The 26,758-nt window shown below is 39.4% G+C and overlaps 2 protein-coding genes and 1 pseudogene across 2 annotated transcripts; 2 read left to right on the top strand and 1 right to left on the bottom strand.

The window, feature by feature from the left end:
* The first annotated feature begins 1,473 nt into the window (after nt 1–1,473).
* LOC143861102 (uncharacterized) lies at nt 1,474–4,634 on the top strand. The gene is made up of 4 exons (XM_077372000.1): nt 1,474–1,963; nt 2,702–2,875; nt 3,590–3,733; nt 3,818–4,634. The coding sequence occupies exons 1-4, from the start codon at nt 1,847–1,849 to the stop codon at nt 3,938–3,940; spliced, it is 558 nt and encodes a 185-aa protein (XP_077228115.1). The 5' UTR covers nt 1,474–1,846; the 3' UTR covers nt 3,941–4,634.
* A 2,173-nt stretch (nt 4,635–6,807) lies between these two features.
* LOC143864935 (uncharacterized) lies at nt 6,808–18,455 on the bottom strand. The gene is made up of 7 exons (XM_077375774.1): nt 17,600–18,455; nt 17,314–17,487; nt 15,151–16,290; nt 11,800–12,050; nt 9,143–10,025; nt 8,873–9,046; nt 6,808–8,253 (listed from the first exon to the last, which is right to left on the bottom strand). Exons 1-7 carry the CDS (start codon nt 18,453–18,455, stop codon nt 7,064–7,066), a joined length of 4,668 nt encoding a protein of 1,555 aa, XP_077231889.1. The 3' UTR covers nt 6,808–7,063.
* A 3,686-nt stretch (nt 18,456–22,141) lies between these two features.
* Nucleotides 22,142–26,076, top strand: LOC143861092 (putative wall-associated receptor kinase-like 16; annotated as a pseudogene).
* Nucleotides 26,077–26,758: the final 682 nt, after the last annotated feature.

Raw genomic sequence — 26,758 nt, 5'->3', positions numbered from 1 at the left:
CTCGCTGGCACACGGCAACACATGCGCCCCCTAGTACGGGGTGGCCCCTGTTTTTTTTCGAAACCACAAGTGAATAGGACAATTTGAGCCAAGGGTACCCGATAGGAGTGCTTTTGGCTAATGCTTAGAGGATTTTCAAATAGTCCCCATCAATATCAAGAGTTTTTCATTAAGTCACTCTTTGTTGCCCCACGAAGTTTGAGATTCACTCTCCTTTGGCGGGCCCACTTTGAGGAGCCTAGGCAGGCACTGTTTAAGACGTTTGACCATCGGAAAAGCTTGCGGACCACCTGAGGGGACGGTGCCGCACCCAATAATCACACTTCTAGTTTAATCTCTTTACATGCCTTGATCAGTTAATTACTCATTTATTTAATTAGCTGTTTAGTTTTAGTTGAGACTACTGTTTAACTAGCCTTAGAATCCAAGAGCCTTGGCCCATCCTTGAATGGCGGAATAGGGGCCTTGGGGCTTGGGCCCACAAGTGGCCCAAACCCCAAGACCCCCGGTCCATATCAATTGGATCCAACATATACTTGCTTGGATTAATTTTATAATAATTATGATTAATAAGAGGCTTAATGAGTGGTTAAGGAGGCAGACAAATTCGTGGCTTGACCCCATAACCACCTGCCCACACTTTCTCTCCCTCGTTTCTTCTCAATCAGAGGACCTTAGTACCCACCAAACTCGGATGATCTGGGGCGAGACCTAAGCTTTGCAAAAAGCCAAAGTTTTCACAAAAACACTCATTTTGAACCTCACACTTTTGACCAAAATCAAACCGAAACATGCCCGGACCCTGAGCCCCAAAGATTTTTAAAACATTTTTCCTAGATAAGTAGGTTGCAAAATTCTTATATCTAGTTGTTTGACTTCTCTAACATAGTGAGGGAACTAGAAGGTTCATCTCGTGGGACACATCTTAACTACTATAGAACCAAATAATCACTGGGATTGGATGATCCTAACCCTCTGATCAAAAGATACTATCTTTTTAGCAATCCACATAATGTGATATTGAGATGAACGATTCAGATCGTGTATCAGATTTTTATGTAATAATTCAAATGTATACGCAATCGGAAAGGTGTTTAACCTTGAGGACACATCTAACCTAAGCTTGAATTACATATAGAAGAATAAGTAAAGACAAGTAGGTACTGCCCAAATTTTGATTTTCCTGAGAAATAACCAAATTTCACCTAAGGGCTTTTCCATATGGCCTCACTCTCTCTCTCTCTCTCTCTCTCTCTCTCTCTCTCTCTCTCTCTCTCTCTCTCTCTCTCTCTCTCATGTATTATACATATACAGCTATCCATATCTGATACACTGTAACTGTGGTGTAAATACTATCCACATGCTCATGCAATCCCTGACGTATAGCGCCATAATTCATTCACAAAAGTCATTGAGAAATCATGGAGAAGAAAGATAATGGTGTATATAACTCACAATATAAGATAGAAGATCTAAAGCCCATCTTGTAGACATAAAGACAAAACAAGATAAGGCAGTTGCAGAAGAGAAAAAAGTATGAACAAACAAGATAAGAGTATGGAGATCACGGACCATTTATTGCCCACAACAGATTCATCCCCTATTTCATCCCTGACTACCTTTTTCTTCACATCAGAAAATTCAGTAGTTTCCAAACATCAAACTTCAAAGCCTCAAATACCATTTGTTTCAACTCTGCAATATGCTGTTGCTTCAGACAGATCTTCTCTCAAAAAGGATGCAGTTCAATTGCAGAATGTAGGTTTGGAACTAATTAAAAGATTTATGTGATCATGTGCTAATTGGGACGGAGGAAAGGCGAAGGGTCAGACTTCCTTTAGATCAAATGAGTATTATGGAACTCGGGCAACGAGAGGAACATGTATCAGCCATGGAAGGAGAAGAGATTCAGCAACCGCCGGCCATGCCTGTTCTTCCGAGATTGGATCGCCTTGATTATCTGGTAATGCATCTTTGATTGCTGAAAATTTCCTGTTTAGGAATATAGATTTCTGTCTTTTTTATCAGTCGTTTTCAAGCATGCGGAGAGCACTAGCATCTGATAGTAACAAAAGTAGAATGTCCAAAAGGCAGAGCATGAGAAAACAGAAACTGAAAACCCGACTGTAATGTCTTGAGCATGGTGTTAAATTTCGGTTTCGGTACTGGTTTCGGATCTCACCGAAACCAAAATTTTGGTAATTTCGGTAACATATTAAATTAATTAAAAAAAACAAGTGTTTGGGTGAAATTTCAGAATTTCGGACGAAATAAAATACCATCTCGGGTATGTGCCATTTCGGTGTCAATCCCGACCGAAACCCGGATTTCCGTCGAAATTTAAAACAATGGTCTTGAGTACTACTATAATTATCAAATGACAGAAAATAAAGGGGAGTGATAAATCAACCCCAATATATCTTAGATCGACCCCTTTAACGGAAAATGTTGGGCCGTGTGAATAAAGTTTTCATCTACCCTTAGACATCGTACAAGTGTACAACTCACACACCCCAACGTTTTACTTTTAAAGGGGTCGAATTAAGATATATGGGGGTCGATTTATCACTGCCCAAAATAAAATATACAAAAAAACACTAAAATTCCACAATTTTTTAAATGGTGACAAAAGATCCCAAGTTTGAAGAATGCCTCAACATTCATCTTTGTTTATCCTATCTAACATAATTCATTGGTGCAGCTAAATTATCTTGAAGAGAAACAGGATTTATCTAAAAGGAGTTCCACTGGTTCCTTTCGAACTAAAGCAGAGTCAGACAAGCAATGCAAACCTTTATCCTCTGTGCTTGAGGAAGTTCATTTCAAAGGCACACTCATGGAGCGTGTAGCGATGCTTGAGAACCGAGTGTTACAGGTAAATGACAATCATAAATCAATCATAAAATACCACATCTGTTACTAATAAGACAGTGATTGGGACTAGAGGCTACTTAAGTCGGTCACTTTTCAAGCTCCATAAAAAAAATGTCAAGCCTTCCGTAAAATAGATGGTGACCCAATATGGTCGTTATAAGTTTTGAGATCAATTGCAACTTTGCAGTTCATATGTCATAATATAAAAAAGCATTAGAAAAGCAACTATTCTTCAAAAATAACTAATGAAGGTTTCAAAATATGACTTTTGCATGCCTAACTATCAGAATCTGAAATTGTCAAGATTCAGATGTTCCCTTTGCACGCATCTCAAGGTGTCAACAGTTATTTAGGTATATAGGTTTATTAGCCCTCTTCTATGAATATGTAATGTTTATGTTTATCATTACTTACCATGTCTCTGTACGTACCTATATGCCAAATTCTTCAATCTGTTCTTTCTTTCTATAGATGGTTAACAAACCCCAAAATTCATCAGTTTCAAGCTGCCCGACCCACCAACTAGTCATCTCAAGTGGCAATTTAAATAATTCAGAAGAATGTTAATAATTAAAAATGTCAAAAATCAATGTTATTATTTCTTGTAGATTGTATCTGGTTTTTATGAATCAGACTTTGCTGGTGCCACTGGATTCATTGGAAACAGCTTAAGAGGTTACTTGAAATTCCGACACTGTTCTATTTTTTCTATCAGCTGAGCCTGGAGGTGGAGGAGCGAAGTACGTCAAGCTCTTCGACAATACCAGTTTCCGAAAACACCGTACATGATTTGCCTGGGAAAAACAATGAGGAACTTAATAACACTCTTGATGAGAAAGAAAACCAAAACAAGATCCAAGTAAGTAGCAGCTAGAGAGCAGATTAACAGTTAGTCAAACTCATTTGCCTTCCGCACATTAAAAGGATTCCGGTAATTTTGCAGGAAAAAGCCTCTCAAGAAGTGTGGGCATGCAAGCCCCCGGCTTACAAGAAAAGCAGCAAACACAGAACTCTCCCAGTAATGCGATACAGAAAATGGCTGGGATGGATTCAAATGGGATGCTGATGCCCATTAGTGTTTTTCAGAAATATTGACACGAGGAATAAAAAATGAAGTGTTAGTCTGAAATGCTTAACAAACAAAAGATTGCAGCATCTTCCCACCCATGTTCGTATCATTGCACTTGTGTATGGGTAACAGAGCTTTGGCAGCTTTGGCATTTGGATTGATAGAATGGTATTTGGGAGAATAAAAACCCTTTGCAGTGATGAAGTAGCAAACAAAAATGGCCCAAATCATAAACAAGTTACAACCTATTCAGATCACCTGTATCTTACCAAACTAACAATAGTTTTATAATCTATACCCCTCTCCTACCTTTTGCCATGTATTTATAGAAACCGTTTTATAATCTATACCTCTCTCCGACCATTTACCATGTATTTATAGGGAAATGATATCAACATTCCAATGTTTTGATATCACGCTCTACTAGCTTGTCTTTTAGTATTTAAAAGGCTGTCAACAGGTTATTACACTTCCCAAAAAGCTCTCACAAGCCCATTAAACACTACGAGACAAGCAAGGAGAGCGTGGATATCAAAACATTGAAGTGCTGATATCATTTCCCTATTTATATTCTATTTCTGTATTATAGCAGTATATTTATTTCCTATGACTGTTACCACTTCAGTAGAAACACATCTGTACCTCTTTCCATACTATTACCGTAATACACTGTGACATACATACGCTCACCCACTCTTTCTACCATAGTTTCAAAACTCCCCTGGGTCATTGTCGACTTACCCGAGTTGACTCCCTTTCACCTTGGCTGTGTTCTTTTCCAGGTGCGTGTTTGCCATACAATAGTAAGTCGAAAGTCCCTTGACTCTCCCGAGTTATGGCTGCATCAACCGATTACTGGGCCGCATGAACTGAGCACTTGATCGTGCTGTGCCGAGTAGACTAGGATTTCCTTTGACCGCGTTTTGCCTCACATCCGAATTTTGACACAGTAATTCTACACTCGCATGGGACACTTGATTCTTACAAATATATGAACCGTCTTCAAAGCGTAACAGAATGAGTAGTGAAAGTCTATATAAATGTGAATGACTCGTTTCTAAAACACGACAAACTCCGGTACAGGAAGAAAGGATAAAGGACAAGTTGTTAAAAGAGACCATCCTCAACCCGACCCGACCCGATCTGAGTTGCACCCCTAAAGAAAACATCCCTAAAAATTGTCAAGGGCTTTGCACTTTAAATCCTCGGATGCTACTTACATTTCCAAGGGGATGAAGTATGGAGCCTCTCTATGTTGAGATCTGCTAGGGTCCATCGCAGAAGGCATTTCACACTTGGGCTTTTGCATGTGAGAGCTGCCCCCGAGGCTCATATTTTGTCCTATTCATTTAATTCATCTAAGGTGGGTGCTCTCACATGCAACAGCCACGAAATAATAGCCTAGATGCGAAATACCTTTCGCGGAACCCATACTCCATGGAGGTCCGTACCTTGATTCCAAGATTGCGCAATTATCTTGTAAAATTCATCTTTCATGTTTCTTATCAGATTTCGATGATCTCGCACTCTACGAAAAGCTCAGGGAGTCTGCTTTTTATAAAAAATAATTTAAAAATTTTCAAGAGCCATTATATCCATAAGATAATGGGCCTTTGTCCAACCAAGCAAGTGCTAATTTGCTCTTTTTCCATTTTATCTTTTCTTTGGCTTATGGTCTATTGGTCCATTTAATTTCCATTTAACTTATTTTGGTCTGTTTTAGGTGCCCTTGAATGCCTATAAGTGATTTTAAGTGAGGGATTAGACTTTTACAATCTAAGGTACAAGACTTGACTTTGATCTTCAAATAGGTCTTCTTCTTCAAGTCTTTCTCTTGTCCTTCATGGATTGATTTTCAACTTTCTCCAATGCTTTCAATCCCTGACTCCTTGGCTTTGTTCTTGGATGATGTGATCTTCAATTCAAACATAAAACTTAAAAACAAAATTCATTAGTAAATAATGAATCAACTTGTGTTTGGAATCATCAAAACAGGATTAGAAGATTTCCAAGGGTTAATATAAGCTCTCTCTTAAACAAGAAAATATTTTCCCAATGAAAACTATGACCAGGGAAAGGTGCAAAAGGGAACTGATATATTAATTTTCAAAAAAAAAAAAGATTTCCAAGGGTTGAACCTCTGGGCTTCAATTTGCTTCTTTTTTGTCTTATATTAAATTTTGGAATGTTTGATCATTTTTCGTAGGTTTTTGAAAGTAGAAGAAAATCATTTTGATCGTGGCTTGTTAGTTTTCTATCAGAACTCCCATATTCGCACGTTCCATGGGTTATAAGTTTATTACATATTGAAATATATGTAATGCGAAAGTCTTTCATTCGGTTGTTATACTCTCTCTCTCTCTCTCTCTCTCTCTCTCTCTCTCTCTCTCTCTCTCTCTCTGTAGAAGATTTTCATGGAAGCTCTAATTGTAGATTTTAACATTTTTTGTATTTTTATAAAATGAAAGCATTGTAATTCATTGGATGATATGTTTAGAGATATTTTGCATTTTAAGAGAAAAATGTTTCGATCGATTGATTCTTTCCATGACCCGAATGATATCAATCCTTTTATTTGTTCCCTTCAAATATGGTCAATTAGAAAATAAGAAGGCGACAGGTCGACATTCATTTGTGTGACTCTCTAAGAATAGTATCTTAGGTTCTATTTGCTTCCCTAAAAACACAGATTTACTAGGTGTAATTCTCTGTTTCAGAGTGCTACAGCAGCTACTAGGGGAGTTGGGTTGCCATAGAGCAAGTTAACTACTAGGAGATTACTTACCCTGTTGGTCCAGTTGATGTCTATTTTAACTCCTGCCAAACGACTTACAAAACACTTCAAAAATACTGGTTTTTTTTTTTACTGTAGTAAAATTTTGGGCTTTGCCAAACCACTTGAAAATGCACCTTCTTCTATTTCTTCACTCTTGTAATGGATATTTACATGACAACCAAACAACATTTTGGAAAGTCTACTTAAAAGACTACCAAAAGACAACTTCACTACTATTTCACCAGGATACTATATACCAGACTACTGCTCTATGGAGACATAAGACAACCAAACAGCCCATAGTTACTAATTTGGCATACCTTATGGTTTTAACTCTTAACAACTTAAACAACATTCACCGTCTCATCTAATTCCAATATGTCATGGAATAAAAGACTGTCTTCCTCAGCACCATGGAGGCTTCCGTAGCGTCTTGATGGTTCGCTAGCAAACATGCATTGAATCTCTTCATGGTTTTCTTCAACCCTAGAGTGCACCTCCAACTTTCTCAACCCATTGAGTTCTGCAACCACATCTTTCATCGTCGGCCGATCTTCTCCTTTCAATGTCAAGCACCTTCGTGCAAGATTAGCCACTGCGTAGAGCTTCTCTATCACTCCCTCATCCACAATTCGATTCTCCAAGATTTGAAAGAGGCGGTTTTCATTCATAGATGAAATGAAATACATAGCTAAGTTTCTTTCATTCTCTGGCCTATCTTGAGAAAATGCTTTCTCCCCTGTTAGGAGCTCCAACAGAACCACTCCAAAGCTATATACATCACTCTTCTCTGTTAGTTGACTTGTCTGAAAGTATTCTGGATCCAAGTAACCCAAGGTCCCTTGTACTAAAGTGGTTATTTGAGTATAATCCAAAGGAACCAGTTTTGAAGTGCCAAAATCAGAGACTTTTGTCGAGTAATTTTCATCTAATAGTATGTTGCTAGATTTGACATCTCTGTGAATGATTGGAAAGGAAGACGCAGAGTGCAGATAAGCAAGTGCTCCTGCAGCTTCAGCAGCAATCCTTAAACGATTTTCCCATGAAATGGAAGACTTACGGCTCTCATCATGGACATGGTGGAAGAGGGTTCCATTGGAGACGAATTCATAAACCAGTAAAGGAATTTCAGTTTCTAAGCAACAACCAAACAACTTCACTACATTCCTATGCTTGATCTGTAAGAGAATCGAAATCTCATTTATAAACTGGTCGATTTGGATTCCATTAGCTACTTTGGACTTCTTAATGGCGACTATTCTATGGTCTGATAAAATTCCTTTGTAAACTGTACCATATCCCCCTCGACCAATGATTCGGCTTTGTGCATAATTATCAGTTGCCCTTCTAAGCTCTTCTTCTGTAAAGATCTTGGCTGTCTTGGTTATATTTTCATGGAAAGAAATTTGTTCTTGTAATAGCAAGCCTCCGTTTTGTCGAAAGAATTTCTGTTTCAATTTGATGAGCTTTCTTTTCCTTAGTCGGTACATCCAAGAAGTGCCAACACGTAGAGATAGATGGCCTAAAGTTATACCTGGATCAACATATAAAAAATGACAACTGTTAGAGTTAATAAGGAATGAGACAAAAAAAGAGGTGATGGGACCTCCATGCAATTAATTCTGACGCAGGGCAAGTCGGTGGAAGTGCGGGCTCCGAAAGTGATATCAACTTGCAACATCCAAATTTAATTGAGAACCATCTCGGTTTCTCTTCCTTCAATATATAATTTACCATTTCAAAAAAAAAAACATCCAAATTTGATTTTGAAGTAGCCAAATTTAATTCTCAATGCGCCAATCAAAAAACAAAAAAGACCGCCTTTTTTTTTCAAACGGAATCCCGTCTTGCTAGCAACCCTCAATAAAGTAATCCATCTTATTTCATGTGAGTGCGTGCCTTTGTGCGTGCGTGGAAGTGTGTGAGGGAGATCTAGAGAGAGAGATATTAAGCACGATTAAGTACGCTGGTAATAGGGATTTGCTAAGGACTGTAGCAGAAGGGATTTTGTGGACCAGCTGTTGCATAAGAGAGCAGCCACATAGGCTCAGAGTTTGTCTTCATTTAATTATTCATGTGAGATGGCTGCCCTCTTACGCAACAGCCCGTATGCAAAATTCCTTTTGGTAATAAGGAGATTAAGAGAGGATTACCTAGGAAAGCTTGGATGGCTAGAAATCCTGTAGAAGGGTTGGGAATGCAACCTTCTCCATCTATCCCATAATTGCCATGAGTGTCATTTGGGCAGCTGCAATAATAACTTCCTTCCGTATTATGGCACTTCCCTTTGTTGCAGGGATTTGGATTAATGACACATTCATTTACATCTACGGAGCCCTCACAAGCAAGAACATCTCTTAGGACTTAATTAAATATGGTAAAAAATAATAAGTTGCCAAACAAGAGAGAGAGAGAGAGAGAACCTTGGCATCCGTTAGTGAGGTAAGGATTCCCATCATAGCCATGGTTGCAATAACATCGATATCCAGGACCATTAGTTGAAGTAGTGCAGTTACTATGTTGATCGATACATGCATAAGTGGTTGAGCTTCTGTGAGCCTTGTGGCAGGGTTTGCTACCTATCCCCCAGTCTAATACTATTGGTAAACTTGGGATGTTGGTCTCAGAGAAATCTTGACGGGAGACAAGGGATGAGTTGAAGGTAAAGTAATCTTCATCGACTAGAAAAGCATAACTGCATGGACTGAAATTTCTGTTCTGGATGTGGAAGTTGAGGCCATTGACAGAAACCCCGAATTCCTTGATACCCATGGGGATAGAGGTTTGGCAACAGCCAATTCCGAAGCAAGATCCATTGATGATGCTCTCTTTGTTAGAGCAAATAGATGCGCATCCACCAATGTTCTCTGAGTTTGATCCTATTAAGGCGAAAGTGTCACAACCGATGGCTGTGAATTTATTACGTGTATCCGAAAACGTGTATGGGGTACCTACAAAACTGATGGAGAGAGTGGTTTGATTGAGCATGTTGGGGATAGAGGAGTGACAGTCCGATGCCATCCTACCACCGATGAGTACTTGTCCTTGTAAAGATATATCAAGAACCTCAGCATTCCCAGTATGAATGAAAGGTTTTGGAGGGTTGAAGGATTGATTGCAGGTTATGTTGAAGCCTTGGATGAAACAGTGGGGATCTCCAATGCCAAAAGGGTAGGGAATGGTGACATTACCGCATTGATCTTGGCACCCGGGTTTTGCTATAGAAGATGCTAATGCTGCTGTTAGCCATAATAGATGAAGCAACACATGAAATACCATGTCTCTCCTTTTTTTTCCTTTCTCCTTCTACCCAAATATCATGTAAAGAAACAAGAAGCAAGGACATATATAAGCAAGAAGAAGCCCCGATTGGAAATATTTATCAGGGAGCCTTCCAAGGGATTGTCTCTTTTGAAGTGTTGGGTGTCAACGGTTTGAGAAAGGGACATAATCGAGAACGAAAATATGCTCCAATTGAAGTGTCAGTGACACCACTGGGCATTTTAGTACCAGTCATTTGGATAAGCTTCTGATAATTAATACTCACAAAAGGTCATGAAAGAGATTTTAGGATTTTTATTAAGGGTAGATAGGGTTGGTCTGTCTATCCTCAATTTAATTAATCCCCTTGAGAGTATGAGATGCCTTAGATTTCATTTATATATTGTTGAGGATTTTACTTGGGTTTTAATTATGAAAGTGTGAGACATCAGACAATGCTATTTTGATTTAAGTAAAAGGGAATCCTGAACAGGCGGAAAAGTAGCCGTGACTCTTTCAACATGGTGAAGGCTAAGAGCCCATTACCCCCTTGTCTTTTTTTATAAGCTTCTTATAATTAGTATTATGAAAAGCCAGTGATAGAGATTTTAAGATTTTTATCAAGTGGAGAGAGGTTTTATCTGTCTACCCTCAGTTTAATTAACCCCCTTAAAAGTATGAGAGGTTTTATTGGGTATAAAAATTGGCACGCAATCGGAGGCCGACGCATGTCATGCGCGGATTCGAAGGCACCATAGACAAAAAAAATTAACTTCATACATCTTCCAGAAGGCCTAGCAACCCTAAATCTACATCCTTAAAGCTCAGCCGCCAAAGATGATCTTGGAAATCGAAATTCCCGCTTGGAAATCGAAATTCCCGAAAGCCAGCAAATCAGGAGAGAGTCTCGGGGAAGCAACTTTCCTAATTGGGTGAGGACTCGTGCTCAATAAAAAGGGGGACCAAGGTTCAAAGTTACGGATTCGATTCACTTCTTTGAACCCGCAGAGAGATCAGTTCATATCTATTGCCCTTTCTAAGTTAGGCATCAGAGAGCCTCCACTGAGTCCAAACTCTGGTGGATTTATGACATTATTCTGTTCATGGAAGTTGCACATCCTCGTCTTGGGAGCCATTTCAGCGTCGTCCGTCGTTTCGTCGTACGGGAGCCTCAGTCCAGATTTCAGTGGCAACAGATTTCATTTATATATACTTAGTGATTTTACTTGATTTTTAATACGGGAAAAATACAGATACACCCCTCAACTTTCTGACATTTCAATGATTCTTCAACGACACCCCCTTAGTTTTCAATAATTCTTATTATGTGACGGGGTGGACGGGAATGAAGAAATTGTCAGGGAGTGTCTTTGATGAATTTTGAACTATAGGGTCAAAAGTCAGGGGGTTTACTTCATGGACGGTGAAAAGTCAGGGGGTGTCGTTGATGACTTCGAAAAGTCAGGGTTATTATTGAAAATGTCAGATAGTTGAGGGGGTGTATCTGTATTTTTCCCTTTTAATAATTAAGGTGTGAGACCTCAGACAAGGCTATTTTGGTTTAAGTAAAAGGAAATCCTGAACGATGAAAAGTAGCCATGACTCTATCAACACAAATAGTATTTTCTAATAAAATGGGGGAGGTAAAGGTATTATAGCTTTCTCCCAATGCTTTTAGTGGATTTGCTAGAAGGGTTGTTTCATCCGATGTTTAAAAACTCCCAATGCTTTTAGTGGATTTGCTAGAAGGGTTGTTTCATCCAATGTTTAAAAACTCCTAGACTCGACAAGGAAATCGCCCGAGTCGACTACTTTTTACCTTAGCAGCGTCCCGCGTTGCACCACATCCGCATTCCACATTTTGCCCTAGAGTCAATAAACTCATTTGACTCTCCTGAGTTATGACCGCGGCAAACGCGTCAACCACGTTCTTGGCCGCGTTCGCACAGAGTCGACAAGGATTTTCCTCGGCTGCGTTTTGCGTCACATACGCATTTTTAAACACTGTTTCATCCTCTGCTAAATATCGTGAAACCCTGATCCCACTCTCATCAAGGGTGCTCCCAGGCTCTAGTTTAGGGCAATATGTCATGATTTTGAATAACCTTTTTTATGGGGTTTGAAATATCTTGAAAGGTACAATAAGAACTCCCCATTCTATTCAACATCATGATCGGAATGCAAAAATAATTTCTTATAATCTTAAAAGATTTCGACCATATTCTACAATTAAGGGCGGATTAATAGTTTATCTGTTTGCCTTTTTTGTTTCTTAGTTAGTTTTAATCTGTGACTGAATGGAAAATGGGATTGTTTAAGGTGCACTTTAATGTACATGGATTTAATTTGGGCCTATTTAGGTGGCAATTTAAGTACGAACTACAATCTAAAAAGGCTCAAATTGCAATTGGAATGTGCATTCCGATACAACTAAATTTTCAAGGAGAAAAATTAGAGGAAACTGGATTAGGGTTCTGTCAAATAATCGTAAAGCTCTGCTCAGGAGAGAAAATGCAATAAACCAAAGGCCTAGGTCAAAATTAATGCGTTAAGAGTGAAAACATAAAGGGCTTCTACTGAACACACCTGGATCAATTCGGGATTGAATTTGAGGCTGATAAATCCAAGTTTCTTCGTTGATGGAAAAAGGCGGATCTTTAAGGGTTGTTTCGTTAATGCAAAATGGTGAGTCTTTAGGGGTTGTTTGGTTAGCAAGAAAGTAGTGGAAATTTTTGGAAAGGAAAGGTCTTTGCAGGTTTTTGCTTCTTTCCATTGCTTGTTGCGTATGGAAGTGATTTCTTTGGAGGAAAGCCCTTTCCATCTAGAAAAGAAAACTAGGGGTGCAACTTGGGTCGGCTCAACCTGAACCTGACGGGTTCAACCTGATTTTGGCCTGGGTTGGGTTAGCATTTTCTCGGGTTGGGTTGGGTTAAAGCCAACCTGATTTAATTTCAAGTTGGTTTAGGGTTGACGCCTTGGCAACCCGAGCCGACCCACCCAACCTCCGTCCTCTAAGTTTTTCAAGATTTTCTTAGGATTATGTTTTTTCCTTGTATTTTTCTGTTTGGCTCTAGATGAGCCCGAACTCAACAAGAAACTCAACCCGAAGGCGGGTTGGGTTAGGGTTGACCATCCTCTACCCGAGGCTTGTGTTGGGTCGGGTTAGTGTTGAGGGAATGCTATCTCGGGTTGGGTTAGGGTTGGCCTCAACCCGACCCAAGTTGCACCCCTAGGTGAAAACACCCCTAAAAATTGTCATAGGCTTTGCACTTTAAAACCTCGGATGCTACTTACATTTCCTAGGGGATGAAGTATGGGGCCTCTCTATGTTGAATTTTGCTAGGGTCCATCGAGGAAGGCATTTCACACTTGGGCTGTTGCATGTGAGAGCCGCCCCCCAAGGCTCATATTTTGTCTTATTCATTTAATTCATCTAAGGTGGCTGCTCTCACATGTAACAGCCACGAAATAGCTTCTGCGATGGTCCCTAGCAAAGAAATTTTTAGTTCCTTGAAGTGGGAAACCCAGAAGCTCCAATAGCCTAGCCACGAAATACCTTTCACAGAACCCGTATTCCATGGAGGTCCGTACCTAGATTCCAAGATTGAGCAGTTATCTTATAAAATTCACATCTCTCTTGTTTCTTATCAAATTGATCTTGCACTCTACGAAAAGCTAAGGGAGTCTACTTTTTATTAAAAAATAATTTAAAAATTTTCAAGAGCCATTATATCCATAAGATAATGGCCTTTGTCCAACCAAGCAAGTGCTAATTTGCTCTTTTTCCATTTTATATTTTCTTTGGCTTATTGTCTAGCTATTGGTCCATTTAATTTCTATTTAACGTATTTTTGGTCTGTTTTAGGTGCCCCTGAAAGCCTATAAGTGATTTTAAGGTGAGGGATTAGACTTTCACAATCTAAGGTACAAGACCTGACTTTGATCTCCAAATTGGTCTTCGTCTTCCAGTCTTGCTCTTCTCCTTCATGGATCTTCTCCTCCTTGGCCCATTGATCTTCAACTTTCTCCAATGCTTTCGATCCATGACTCCTTGACTTTGTTCTTTGATGATGTGATCTTCAATTCAAACATAAAACTTAAAAACAAAATTCATTAGTAAATAATGAGAATCAACTTGTGTTTGGAATCATATTCCCGCGTTCGATGGGTTAACAGTGGGCAACTTTAACGCTTTTTTATGTCAAATCACACTATAAGGGGGGCGCAGCATAATGCAGGGGGAGTGAAAATATCATCGCCCTATATGTAGTGAGAAAATCTTTCATTCGGTTGTTATACTCTCTCTCTCTCTCTCTGTGTAGAAAATTTTCATGGAAGCTCTAATTGTAGATTTTAACATTTTATTTTTATTTTTATCTTTTCGAATAAAGAAAATGAAAGCATTGTAATGCATTGGATGATATTATGCGCTCGTATATCAGATATGTTTAGAGATGTTTTTTATTTTGAAAATTCTATTACAAAAGATTTTTAAGTGAAAAATGTTTCGATCGATTGATTCTTTCCATGACCCAAATGATATCAATCCTTTTATTTGTTCCCTTCAAATATGGTCAATTAGAAAATAAGAAGGCGACAGGTCAACATTCATTTGTGTGACTCTCTAAGAATAGTATCTTAGGTTCTATTTGCTTGCCTAAAAACACAGATTTACTAGGTGTAATTCTCTGTTTCAGAGTGCCACAGCAGCTACTAGGGGAGTTGGGTTGCCATATAGCAAGTTAAATACTAGGAGATTACTTACCCTGTTGGTCCAGTTGATGTCTATTTTAACTACTGCCAAAAGACTTACAAAACACTTCAAAAATACTGGTTTTTTTTACTGTGGTAAAATTTTGGGCTTTGCCAAACCACTTGAAAATCCACCTTCTTCTATTTCTTCACTCTTGTAATGGATATTTACATGACAACCAAACAACATTTTGGAAAGTCTACTTAAAAGACTACTAAAAGACAACTTCACTACTATTTCACCAGGATACTATATACCAGACTACTGCTCTATGGAGACATAAGACAACCAAACAGCCCATAGTATATCATAAAGTTGTTATTTGTAAATACTAATTTGGTATACCTTATGGTCTCAACAACTTAAAAAACATTCATCGTCTCATCTCTAATTCCATTATGTCATGGAATAAAAGACTATCTTCCTCAGCACCATGGAGGCTATCGTAGCGCCTTGATGGCTCGCTAGCAAACATGATTCTAGTCTCTTCATGGTTTTCTTCAACCCTAGAGTGCACCTCGAACTTTCTCAACCCATCGAGTTCTGCAACCACATCTTTCATCGTTGGCCGATCTTCTCCTTTCAATGTCAAGCACCTATGTGCAAGATTAGCCACTGCGTAGAGCTTCTCTATCTCTCCCTCATCCACAATTCGATTCTCCAAGATTTGAAAGAGGCGGTTTTCATTCAAAGATGAAATGAAATACATAGCTAGGTTTCTTTCATTCTCGGGCCTATCTTGAGAAAATGCTTTCTCTCCTGTTAGGAGCTCCAACAGAACCACTCCAAAGCTATATACATCACTCTTCTTTGTTAGTTGACTTGTCTGAAAGTATTCTGGATCCAAGTATCCTAAGGTCCCTTGTACTAAAGTGGTTATTTGAGTATAATCCAAAGGAACTAGTTTTGAAGTGCCAAAATCAGAGACTTTTGTCAAGTAATTTTCATCTAATAGTATGTTGCTAGATTTGACATCTCTGTGAATGATTGGATAGGAAGACGCAGAGTGCAAATAAGCAAGTGCTCCTGCAGCTTCCGCTGCGATCCTTAAACGATTTTCCCATGAAATAGAAAACTTACGGCTCTCATCATGGACATGGTGGAAGAGGGTTCCATTGGAGATGAATTCATAAACTAGTAAGGGAACTTCAGTTTCTAAGCAACAACCTAACAACTTCACTACATTCCTATGCTTAATCTGTAAGAGAATCGAAATCTCATTTATAAACTGTTCGATTTGGATTCCATTTGCTACTTTGGACTTCTTAATGGCAACTATTCTATGGTCTGATAAAATTCCTTTGTAAACTGTACCATATCCCCCTCGACCAATGATTCGGCTCTGTGCATAATTATCAGTTGCCCATCTAAGCTCGTCTTCTGTAAAGATCTTGGCGGTCTTAGTTATATTTTCATGGAAACAAATTTGCTCTTGTAATAGCAAGCCTCCATTTTGTCGGAAGAATTTATGTTTTAGTTTGATGAGCTTTCTTTTCCTTAGTCCCCAGTATATCCAAGAAGTGCTAACAAGTAGAAACAGAAGGCCCAAAGATACGCCTGGATCAACACAAAAAATGACAGGAGTAAGCTGTTAGAGTTTATAAAGAGTGAGAAGAAAAGCGGTGATGGGACCTCCATGCAATTAATTCTTGCGAGAGATGAGACTCTCTTCATGTGATTTAAGGCACCCCACTAGTTGAAATGGTCGCATCAATTTTCCACCAATGTGAAGTAGTGGACCTACATTTAGGGATCTTCAAAGGTGGAGTCGGGAGGGACCATATAATTAAACATTGAGAATGTAGAACAAAAAACTCGTTTTATTGGTGTGCCGTTTAAAACTCAATTTAAAACTTCTACAACTAATAAAACTCCATTTTTTAGGGAAACATTTTAAACATGTTTTTTGGCCAACTTTCCAATTTTAGCCCCACCATATTTTTTATATGGCAAAATTTTAAACTCATTTTCTTGTGTTTCAATTTTTTGACAACATTTTTATGAACCCATTTTTTTTTTTGCAGAATCACGTTTTGGTAACTACGATCTAAATGAAGGAAGACACTTCTAACACGAGGTCCCGTTTAGAAAATAATGACGGTTGACAATCACCTTTGATTTTGTCATTTTCTCTTATTTTTGGCATTTTGTGGGGATGTGAGTGCACGTTCTTGTCTTTCTTCGCATGTGTCAAATCCAAAGACATAGCTAGTCTTCTTTTTTTTCCAAACGCAATCCCGTCCTGCTAGCAGCCCTCAATGAAGTAATACATAGTATTTCATGTGTACGCGCCTTTGTGCGTGCGTGGAAGTGTGTGAGTTTGTGAGAGAGATTTAGAGAGAGAGAGAGAGAGTGATTAAGTATTCGATCTGGTTATTGGGATTTGCTAAGGACCATAGCAGAAGGCATTTTGGGGAACAGCTGTTGCATGTGAGAGCAGCCACGTAGGTTCAGGTTTTCTTTTATTCATTTATTTCATCTGAGGTGGCTGCTCTCTCATTCAACAGCCGGTCTGCGAAATGCCTTCTGCGATGGTCCCTAGTAAATCCCCTTGTAATAAGGAGATCAAGAGAGGATTACCTAGAACCACTTGGATGGCTGGAAATCCTTTAGTAGGGTTGGGAATGCAACCTTCTCCATCTGTCCGATAATTTCCATGAGTGTCACTTGGGCAGCTGCAATAGTAACTTCCTTCCGTATTATGGCAATTCCCTTTGTAACAGGGATTTGGATTAAAGGCGCATTCATTAACATCTACAGAGCCCTCACAAGCAAGAACATCTCTTAGGACTTAATTAAATATGGTAAACAATGATAAGTTGCCAAAGAAGAGAGAGAGAGAGAGAGAGAGAGAGAGAGAGAGCACCTTGGCATCCGTTTGTGTGGTAAGGATTCCCATCATAGCCACGGTTGCAATAACATCGATATCCAGGACCATTAGTTGAAGTAGTGCAGTTATTATGTTGATCGAGACATGCATAAGTGGTTGAGTTTCTGTGAGCCTTCTGGCAGGGTTTGTTACCTATCGCCCAGTCTAATAATATTGGTAAACTTGGGATGTTGGTCTCAAAGAAATCTTGAAGGGAGACGAGGGATGGGGTGAAGGTAAAGTAATCTTCATCGACTAGAAAAGCATAACTGCAAGGACTGAAATTTCTGGTCTCGTTGTGGAAGTTGATGCCATTGACAGAAACCCCGAATTCCTTGATACCCATTGGAATGGAAGTTTGGCAACAGCCAATTCCGGAGCAAGATCCGTTGATGATGCTCTCTTTGTTAGAGCAAACAGATGCGCATCCGCCAATGTTCTCTGAGTTTGATCTTATTAAGGCGAAGGTGTCACAACCGATGGCTGTGAATTTGTTACGTGTATCCGAAAACGTGTATGGGGTACCTACGAAACTGATGGAGAGAGTGGTTTGATTGAGCACGTTGGGGATAGAGGAGTGACAGCCCGATGCCATCCTACCACGGATGAGTAGTTGTCCTTGTAAAGATATATCAAGAACCTCAGCATTCCCTGTATGAATGAAAGGTTTTGGAGGGTTGAAGGATTGATTGCAGGTTATGTTGAAGCCTTGGATGAAACAGTGGGGATCTCCAATGCCGAAAGGGTAGTGAATGGTGACATTACCGCATTGATCTTGGCACCCAGGTTTTGCTATAGAAGATGCTATTGCTGCTATTAGCCATAATAGATGAAGCAACACATGAAATACCATGTCTCTCCTCTCTTTTTTTCCTTTCTCCATCTACCCAAATATCATGTAAAGAAACAAGAAGCCCCGATTGGAAATATTTATCAGGGAGCCTTCCAAGGGATTGTCTCTTTTGAAGTGTTGGGTGTCAACGGTTTGAGAAAGGGACATAATCGAGAACGAAGATATCCTCCAATTGAAGTGTCAGCTGTGACACACCACCGTGCATTTTAGTACCAGTCATTTGGATAAGCTTCTTATAATTAATACTCACAAAAGGTCATGAAAGAGGTTTTAGGATTTTTATTAAGGGTAGATAGGGCTGGTCTTTCTACCCTCAATTTAATTAGTCCCCTTAAAAGTACGAGAGGGCTTAGATTTCATTTATACATACTTGGGGATTTTACTTGGGCTTTAAAATGAAAGTTTGAGACATCAGACAAGGCTATTTTGCTATTTTGATTAAGTAAAAGGCAATCCCGAACTGTGTAAAGTATACATGACCCTATCAACTTCATTCATTACGTACACTAGTCATTTTTATAAGCATCTTATAAGTAGTACGGTGAAAGAGATTTAGGATTTTTATTAAGAAAATGATATGTCCACCCTCAATTTAATAGTCTCCCTTAAAGTATATGAGGCCTTAGATTTCATTGATATATTGTTGGGGATTTTATTTGGGTTTTAATTATGAAAGTGTGAGACATCAGACCATGCTATTTTGATTTAAGTAAGAGGGAGTCTTGAACAGGCGACAAGTAGCCGTGACTCTTTCAACACGGTGAGGGCTAAGAGCCATGCATTACTCCCTTGTCTTTTTTACTAGAGAAAAATATACTTAGACCCCTGTGGTTTCTGACACATTCAACTTAACCCCTAATGTTTAAAATGTTACAAGTAGACTCCCCGTGGTTTCAATTTGTGTAAGGTAGACCCCCTCAGTTGACGGTTCGTCTATAGATTGAAGGGTTAGGATGACCCAATGTAGCTGATTTTTTAGGCACACCCTATCTATGTTAGGGCCCATCAAATGAACGGTTTGGATCATCCACACAATGTGGGCCCATACCCGAATCAGAACACTACCAAAAACACGGTGGGCTCACATTGTTTGGATGATCCAAACCGTTCATTTGATAGGCCCTGACATAGATAGGGTGTGCCTAGGAAATCAGCTCCATCGGATCATCCTAACCCTTCAATCTGTGGACGAACCATTAACTGAGGGGGTCTACCTTACACAAATTGAAACCACAGGTCTACTTGTAACTTTTTAAACATTAGGGGTTAAGTTGAATGTGTCAGGAACCACACAGGGTCTAAGTGTATTTTTCCCTTTTTAATAAGCTTCTTATAATTAGTATTCTGAAAAGCCAGTGATAGAGATTTTAGATTTTTATCAAGTGGCGAGAGGTTTTGCCTGTACTGTCTACCCTTAATTTAATTAATCCGCTTAAGAGTATGAGAGCGCTTAGCCGCTTAGGTTTTATTGGGGATAAAAATTGGCACGCAATCAAAGGCTGACGCATGTCATGCGCTGATTCAAAGGCGCCTTAGACAAAAAAGATTAACTTCATACATCTTCCAGAAGTCCTAGCCACCCTAAAACTACATCCTTAAAGCTCAGCCGCCAAAGATTATCATGGAAATTGAAATTCACGGAGAGCCAGCAAATCAGAAGAGAGTCTCAAGGAGGCAACTTTCCTAATTGGCTGAGAACTCGTGCTCAATAAAAAAGGGACCAAGGTTCAAAGTTACGGCTTCAATTCACTTCTTTGAACCTGCAGAGAGCTTTGTTGCCCTTTCTAACTTAGGCATCAGAGAGCCTCCACGGAGTCCAAACTCTGGTGGCTTTATGACATTCTTATGTTCATGGAGGTTGCACATTCTCGTCTTGGGAGCCATTTCAGCGTCGTCTGTCGTTTCGTCGAATGGGAGCCTCAGTCTAGATTTCAGTGGCAACAGATTTTATTTATATATACTTGGTGATTTTACTTGAGTTTTATTAAGGGAAAAATACATAAACACCCCCTCAATTTTCTAACATTTTCAACGATAACTCTGACTTTTCGATGTCATCAACGACACCCCTTTAGTTTTCAATAATTCTTGTTACTTGACGGGGTGGACGGGAATGAAGAAATTATTAAGGAGTGTCTTTGATGAATTTTGAACTATAGGATGAAAAGTCAGGGGGTCTACTTCATGGACGGTGAAAAGTCAGGGGTGTCGTTGATGACTTTGAAAAGTCAAAGTTATACTTGAAAATTTCATAAAGTTGTGTATCTGTATTTTCCCATTTTTATAATTAAGGTGTGAGACCTAGACAAGCCTATTTTGGTTTAAGTAAGAGGAAATCCTGAACGATGAAAAGTAGCCATGACTCTATCAACACGAATAGTATTGTCTAATAAAATGGCGGATCAAAGGTATTAGACGGTTTAAAAGAATTTTTGGGATGTTTGAGATTTTTTTGACATTTTTCACATATTTTTAAATTTGTGAAAAAAAAATCATCGAGGGAATAAAATATTTAATATGGAAATTAAATGAGGTGTAAGAAGAGATAGATGAGAGAGAGAGAGATATATATATATATATATATATATATATATATATAGGGGGAGAGACAAGAATAAGGAGAAGAGATGGAGCGTACGAGGTCTACAAATTGCAGAGTAGGCAGTACGAGTGTTTTCAATGCATCCAGAAGCGTACGACAGTCTTTTTCTTGTACAGCATATGGGTCAGGATGTAAAGTTTCTAACTGGAGCTAAGAGGTATTTGTAGAAATAAACTATATTTCATGGATATTTTTCTTTAATAAATTTCCTTCTTTTCTATGTACCAACATAAAAATACTTTTCCTTCCGACCCCAAAAATAAAACCGGAGAAGTAAAATATTGATGTAATTGTGGCTTAAGAAAGGAAGGAAGGGGCCTTCTTCGGCAGGTAAGCCGAGTTTTTATGGTTCCTTTCAACTATTTGGCCTTGTTTATTAAAATGGCTCTTAGCCCCCTCACACTTCCATAATTAATACCCAAGTAAAATCCCCAAACTATATATAAATGAAATCCTAGCACTATCTTACTTTTACGCCACGTTTGGTTAGCCACAAGATTTAGAGTTGGATTTAGTTGACATTTTGAACTGGATCAGATCCTAAAACTTTCCAAATCAGCTACAACAGTGTAAAAAATTCCGATTTTCAAATCTATTCTGTGAGACATTATTTGGAAATCAATATTTGTAGCAACTTCCTTCACCGTTGCTGCTCCTCGACGTCGCTCCTCCAGGAGCGAGATATCCCTTCCTGCCTCCCTCCCTCTCTTTCTCTCTCTCTTAAAACATGTTCATGAAGATGATGGATATATTTTGTATCCAAAACTCAAATCAAAATACAAATGCATGAGGTATCCAATAAATTAAATTGGCGGTAGATAGACCAACCCTCTCCCCCTACTTAAAATAAATCCTAAATTCTCTTTCACTGCCTCATTGACATTTTCGTTCTCCTTTCTTTCCCTTTCTCAAACCATTGACACACCCACACTTAAAAAGAGACTAAATCTCTTGAGAATCTCACTCGTTAAATATTTTACATCCGGGCTTCTTCTTGCTTATATATATCCGGATTCTTCTTGTTTCTTTATACAATATTTGGGTAGAAGGGAGAAACGAAAAGGAAAAAAAAAAACAGGGAGAGATGGTATTTCATGTGTTGCTTCAGCTATTATGGCTAACAACAGCAGCATTAGCATCTTCCATAGCGAAACCTGAGTGCCAAGATAAATGTGGTAATGTCACCATTCCCTACCCTTTCGGCCTCACAGATCCCAACTGTTTCATCCAAGGCTTCGACATAACATGCAATAACTCCTTCAACCCTCCAAAACCCTTCATTTACAACCTTGAGGTTCTAGATATATCTTTACAAGGGCAAGTACGGATAGGCGGTTGGATGACATCGGACTGTTACTCCTCTTCCCCTGACGAGCGCAATGGAACCTTTGTCTCCTTCAATTTTGCTGGTTTCCCATACACGTTATCGGATACACGCAACAAATTCACAGCCATCGGATGCGATGCCGTGGCCTTTATTGGATCGAACTCAGAGTTCACTAGTGGATGCGCATCGTTTTGCGCTAACAAAGAGATCATCATCAATGGATCTTGCTCCGGAATTGGCTGTTGCCAGACCTCTATCCCAAAGGGTATCAAGCAATTTCGTATTGTAGCCGGAATCTTGAACAACCATACCACAACCAGAGATTTCAGCCCGTGCAGCTATGCTTTTCTAGTCGATGAAGATAACTTTACCTTCAACCCATCACTCGTCTCCCGTCAAGATTTCTCTGAAACCAACATCCCAAGTTTACCAATGGTATTTGACTGGGCGATAGGGAGCAAACTGTCTCGATCAACATAGTAACTGCACTACTTCAACAAACGGTCCTGGATATCGTTGTTATTGTAACCATGGCTGTGATGGAAATCCTTACCTCACAGACGGATGCCAAGGTTCTCTCTCTATTCTTTGCCAACTTATCACTGTTTCCCGTATCTAATTAAGTCCTAATAGATGTTCTTGCTTGTGAGGGCTGTTAGTGATTTTGCATTTTCAAAATCATGTATATTACATGTTTTAGTGTTTTGGAAAATGTTTTATCAAAAGCGTTTGGGAAAAAGAAAATGTTTTCTTGGAAATATTTGCTTTTACAAAAGGATGTAGAAGTGTATTTGAAAAAGATAGTTCCACATCGGATGAGAGAAAATAAAGAGAAGGGCTTATAAAGCACTACCTTTTTCTAACTCTTGTTGATTGCACATTGGGTTGAACCCATGGTTGGACCCGCGGGACGGTGCAACGCACCGTTGGCACACGCGCACGCGCGCGCGCGCGCGGCGTGGGCAATGGGCTATAGGGCGCATAGTGGCGCTTTTTTAGGCGCACTTTGCACGTACGCAACGTCGCGAGGTGTTTTTTCTTACCCAACGGGCCCATGACTCCAACGGTCAAAGGGTGTGATCAAATGGGTTGTGTCCCTTTCCCCAACGGTCATGTGCCAAGGGGGTGCGATCCACACCATAGATGGTTGATCTAACGATGACTGGGTTGGAGAGAGGTTTTACTCAAGCCAACAGTCACATCTAGGATCGATCAGGACCATTCAATATCAATGGGTGCGATCTAACGGTCAGATTTCAAACATTCTGGAAAGGTGCCCTGTAGAGGTGTTTTTCACACTGAAAAGACACCAGATGGTCTATAAAAAATGTGCAAACTTCAATCTTTTTAATAGAGAAATCGAATTGGCAATTCTGACTGACTTTACACTCTCTTCTACACTCCTACAAAAATCCCCAAGTATTTCTACATACTGTTTTTTCTTTTGTTTACTGTTCTAGATACTGTTTTTCTGCAGAAACATAATCTAGAGATTTCTCTAAGGCTTGAAATTTCGGAAGGGCATTTCGGGTTTGATTCCGCTAGTGCTACGCGTCATCAAACATTAGTAGGGCTTCCCTACTAGGCTTCATTGTATCTTGGAGGCAATTCGCGGATCCCCTTTGCACACTACTAGTGGGGGCGAATCTTGTCTTAAGGAAAGTGATATCACGCCTTGAAGCAACAAGTTTCTGTTTTCTATCATCAACAGTACCCTCAACAAATTTTTCCAACAAGGGCTATGTAGATATTAATGAATGCGCCGGTAATCCAAATCCTTGCAACAGAGGGATTTGTCATAATACAGAAGGAGATTATTATTGCAGCTGCCCAAACGGCACTCATGGCAATTACGGGATAGCAGGAGAAGGTTGCATTCCCATCCCTTCTGAAGGATTTCCAGCCGTCCAAGTAGCTCTAGGTAATCCGCTCTTTATATCCTTATTTCCAGGGGACTCTCTCTCTCTCTCTCTCTCTCTCTCTCTCTCTCTCTCTCTCTCTCTCTCTCAACACACACTATTCCACACACACACAAACGCACGCTCACACAGGCACGCACACACCTGAAAGATGTATTGCATTATTGGCTTTTGCTAAGGGCACTCTTAAATGCACCTGAAAGCATCATTTTACACATTTTTTTCTTGGGTTTTACACTTGTTTTGATGAAGAAGTCTGAAAACATATGTAAAATTAAGTTCTCAATGCATCTTAATGTTAGCAAAACCCTTCACTAGATAACCTGGACTGTTTCTGCATCTTGAAGTTTATATAGCTATAAGGGACAAGGGCCCTCTCGAGTTTAGCGATAGAGGTCTCTAAATGGAGTTCCACCAATTCACATTGGTGGAAAATAGATGAGACCATTTCAACTCGTAGTGGTGCCTATATCACATCAAGGGGTCTCATCTCTCTCAAGAATTAATTGCATGGAGGTCTCATCACCTCTTTGTTTCTCAATCCTTGATAATTTCAACAACTTATTCATGTCATATGTGTTGATTCAGGTGTAACGGTAAGCCTTCTGTTTCTACTTGTTAGCAGTTCTTGGATATTGTGGGGGCTAAGGAAAAGAAAGCTCATGAAACTAAAAGAGAAATTCTTCCTACAAAACGGAGTTATGCTATTACAACAACAAATTTCTTCCCATGAAAGTCTTACCAAGACCGCCAAGATCTTTACTAAAGAGGAGCTTAAAAGGGCAACTGAGAATTATGACCAAAGTCGAATCATTGGTCAAGGGGGTTATGGAACAGTTTACAAAGGAATTTTATCAGATCAGAGAATAGTTGCCATTAAGAAGTCCAAAGTAGGCGATGGAATCCAAATCGATCAGTTTATAAATGAGATTTATATTCTCTTACAGACCAACCATAGGAATGTAGTCAAGTTGTTGGGTTGTTGCTTAGAAACTGAAGTTCCCTTACTGGTTTATGAATACATCTCCAATGGAACCCTCTTCCACCATGTCCATGATGAGAGCCGTGAGTCTTCCATTTCATAGGACAATCGTGTAAGGATCGCTGCTGAAGCTGCAGGAGCACTTGCTTATCTGCACTCTGCTGCTTCCTTTCCAATCATTCACAGAGATGTCAAATCTAGTAACATACTACTAGATGAAAATTACTCGGTAAAAGTCTCTGATTTTGGCGCTTCAAAATTGGTTCCTTTGGATCACACTCAAATAACCACTTTAGTAAAAGGAACCTTCGGATACTTGGATCCAGAATACTTTCAGACAAGTCAACTAACAAAGAAGAGTGATGTCTATAGCTTTGGAGTGGTTTTACTGGAGCTCCTAACTGGGGAGAAACCAGTTTCTCAAGAGAGGCCCGAGAATGAAAGAAACCTAGCTATGTATTTCATTTCATCTATGAAAGAAAACCGCCTCTTTCAAATCTTGGAAAAACGAATTGTGGATGAGGGGGAGATAGAGCAGCTCAATGCAGTGGCTAATCTTGCAAGAAGGTGCTTGAGAATGAAAGGAGAAGAAAGACCAACGATGAAAGATGTGGCTGCAGAGCTTGATGGGTTGAGAAGTTTGGAGGTGCACCCCTGGGTTGAACAAAACCAAGAAGAGATTCAGTGTTTAATTGCTAGTTGAGCCATCAAGACGCTACGACGGCCTCCATGGTGCTGGGAAAGATAGTCTGATATCCAAAGACATAATGGAATTAGAGATGGGACGATAACTACTCTTCAATTCATTAAGACAATCAGAAAACAAGATTAGTATTCTCAAATAACAATGTCAAGAAAGATTACTGGTCCGTTTGGTTGTCTTCCCATGTCTTTGTGCAATAGCCGTCAAGTGGTCGATCTTTTGGTGAAATAGAAGTGAAGTTGTTTTTAAGTAGTCTTCAAGTAGACTCCCCAAAATGTTATCTGATTGTCATGTAAAAGTCTAATAGAATAGTTTAAAAATAGAAGATGGTGCATTTTCTAGTGGTTTGGTGAAGCCTTGGATTTTACCAATGGGGGGTGAATTTATCCTCAAGCAGTGAACCACTCTCACAGAAACAGTTTAAAGGGGGGGATTTTATCCTTTGGCGCGGGGGGGAGGGGGGGGGGGAGAGGAGGGATAAGTTCTCTATATAAGCTCTCTCTTAAACAAGAAAATATTTTCCCAGTGAAAGTGAAAACTACGTGACGAGGGAAGTTGACAAGAAAATATTTTCCCAGTGAAAACTATGACGAGGGAAGGTGACGAGAAAATATTTTCCCTGTGAAAACTATGACCAGGGAAAGGTGCCAAAAGGGAAATGATGTATTCACCTACTTTTCTTCCTTTGGCGGCCGTTGTAGTGTAAAAAGAAAAGTCATAAATAGAGGCAAATATATCACTTCCCTAACATATGCTACCCCTATGCCCAC

The sequence above is a fragment of the Tasmannia lanceolata genome, unplaced genomic scaffold (genome assembly GCF_043159265.1).
Source record: "Tasmannia lanceolata isolate RefF3 unplaced genomic scaffold, GAP_Taslan_0.1 ptg000003l, whole genome shotgun sequence".
Classification (NCBI taxonomy): Eukaryota; Viridiplantae; Streptophyta; class Magnoliopsida; order Canellales; family Winteraceae; genus Tasmannia; species Tasmannia lanceolata.
The sequence above is the reverse complement of the archived record's forward strand: the minus strand, read 5'-3'. Positions and strand labels throughout refer to the sequence as shown.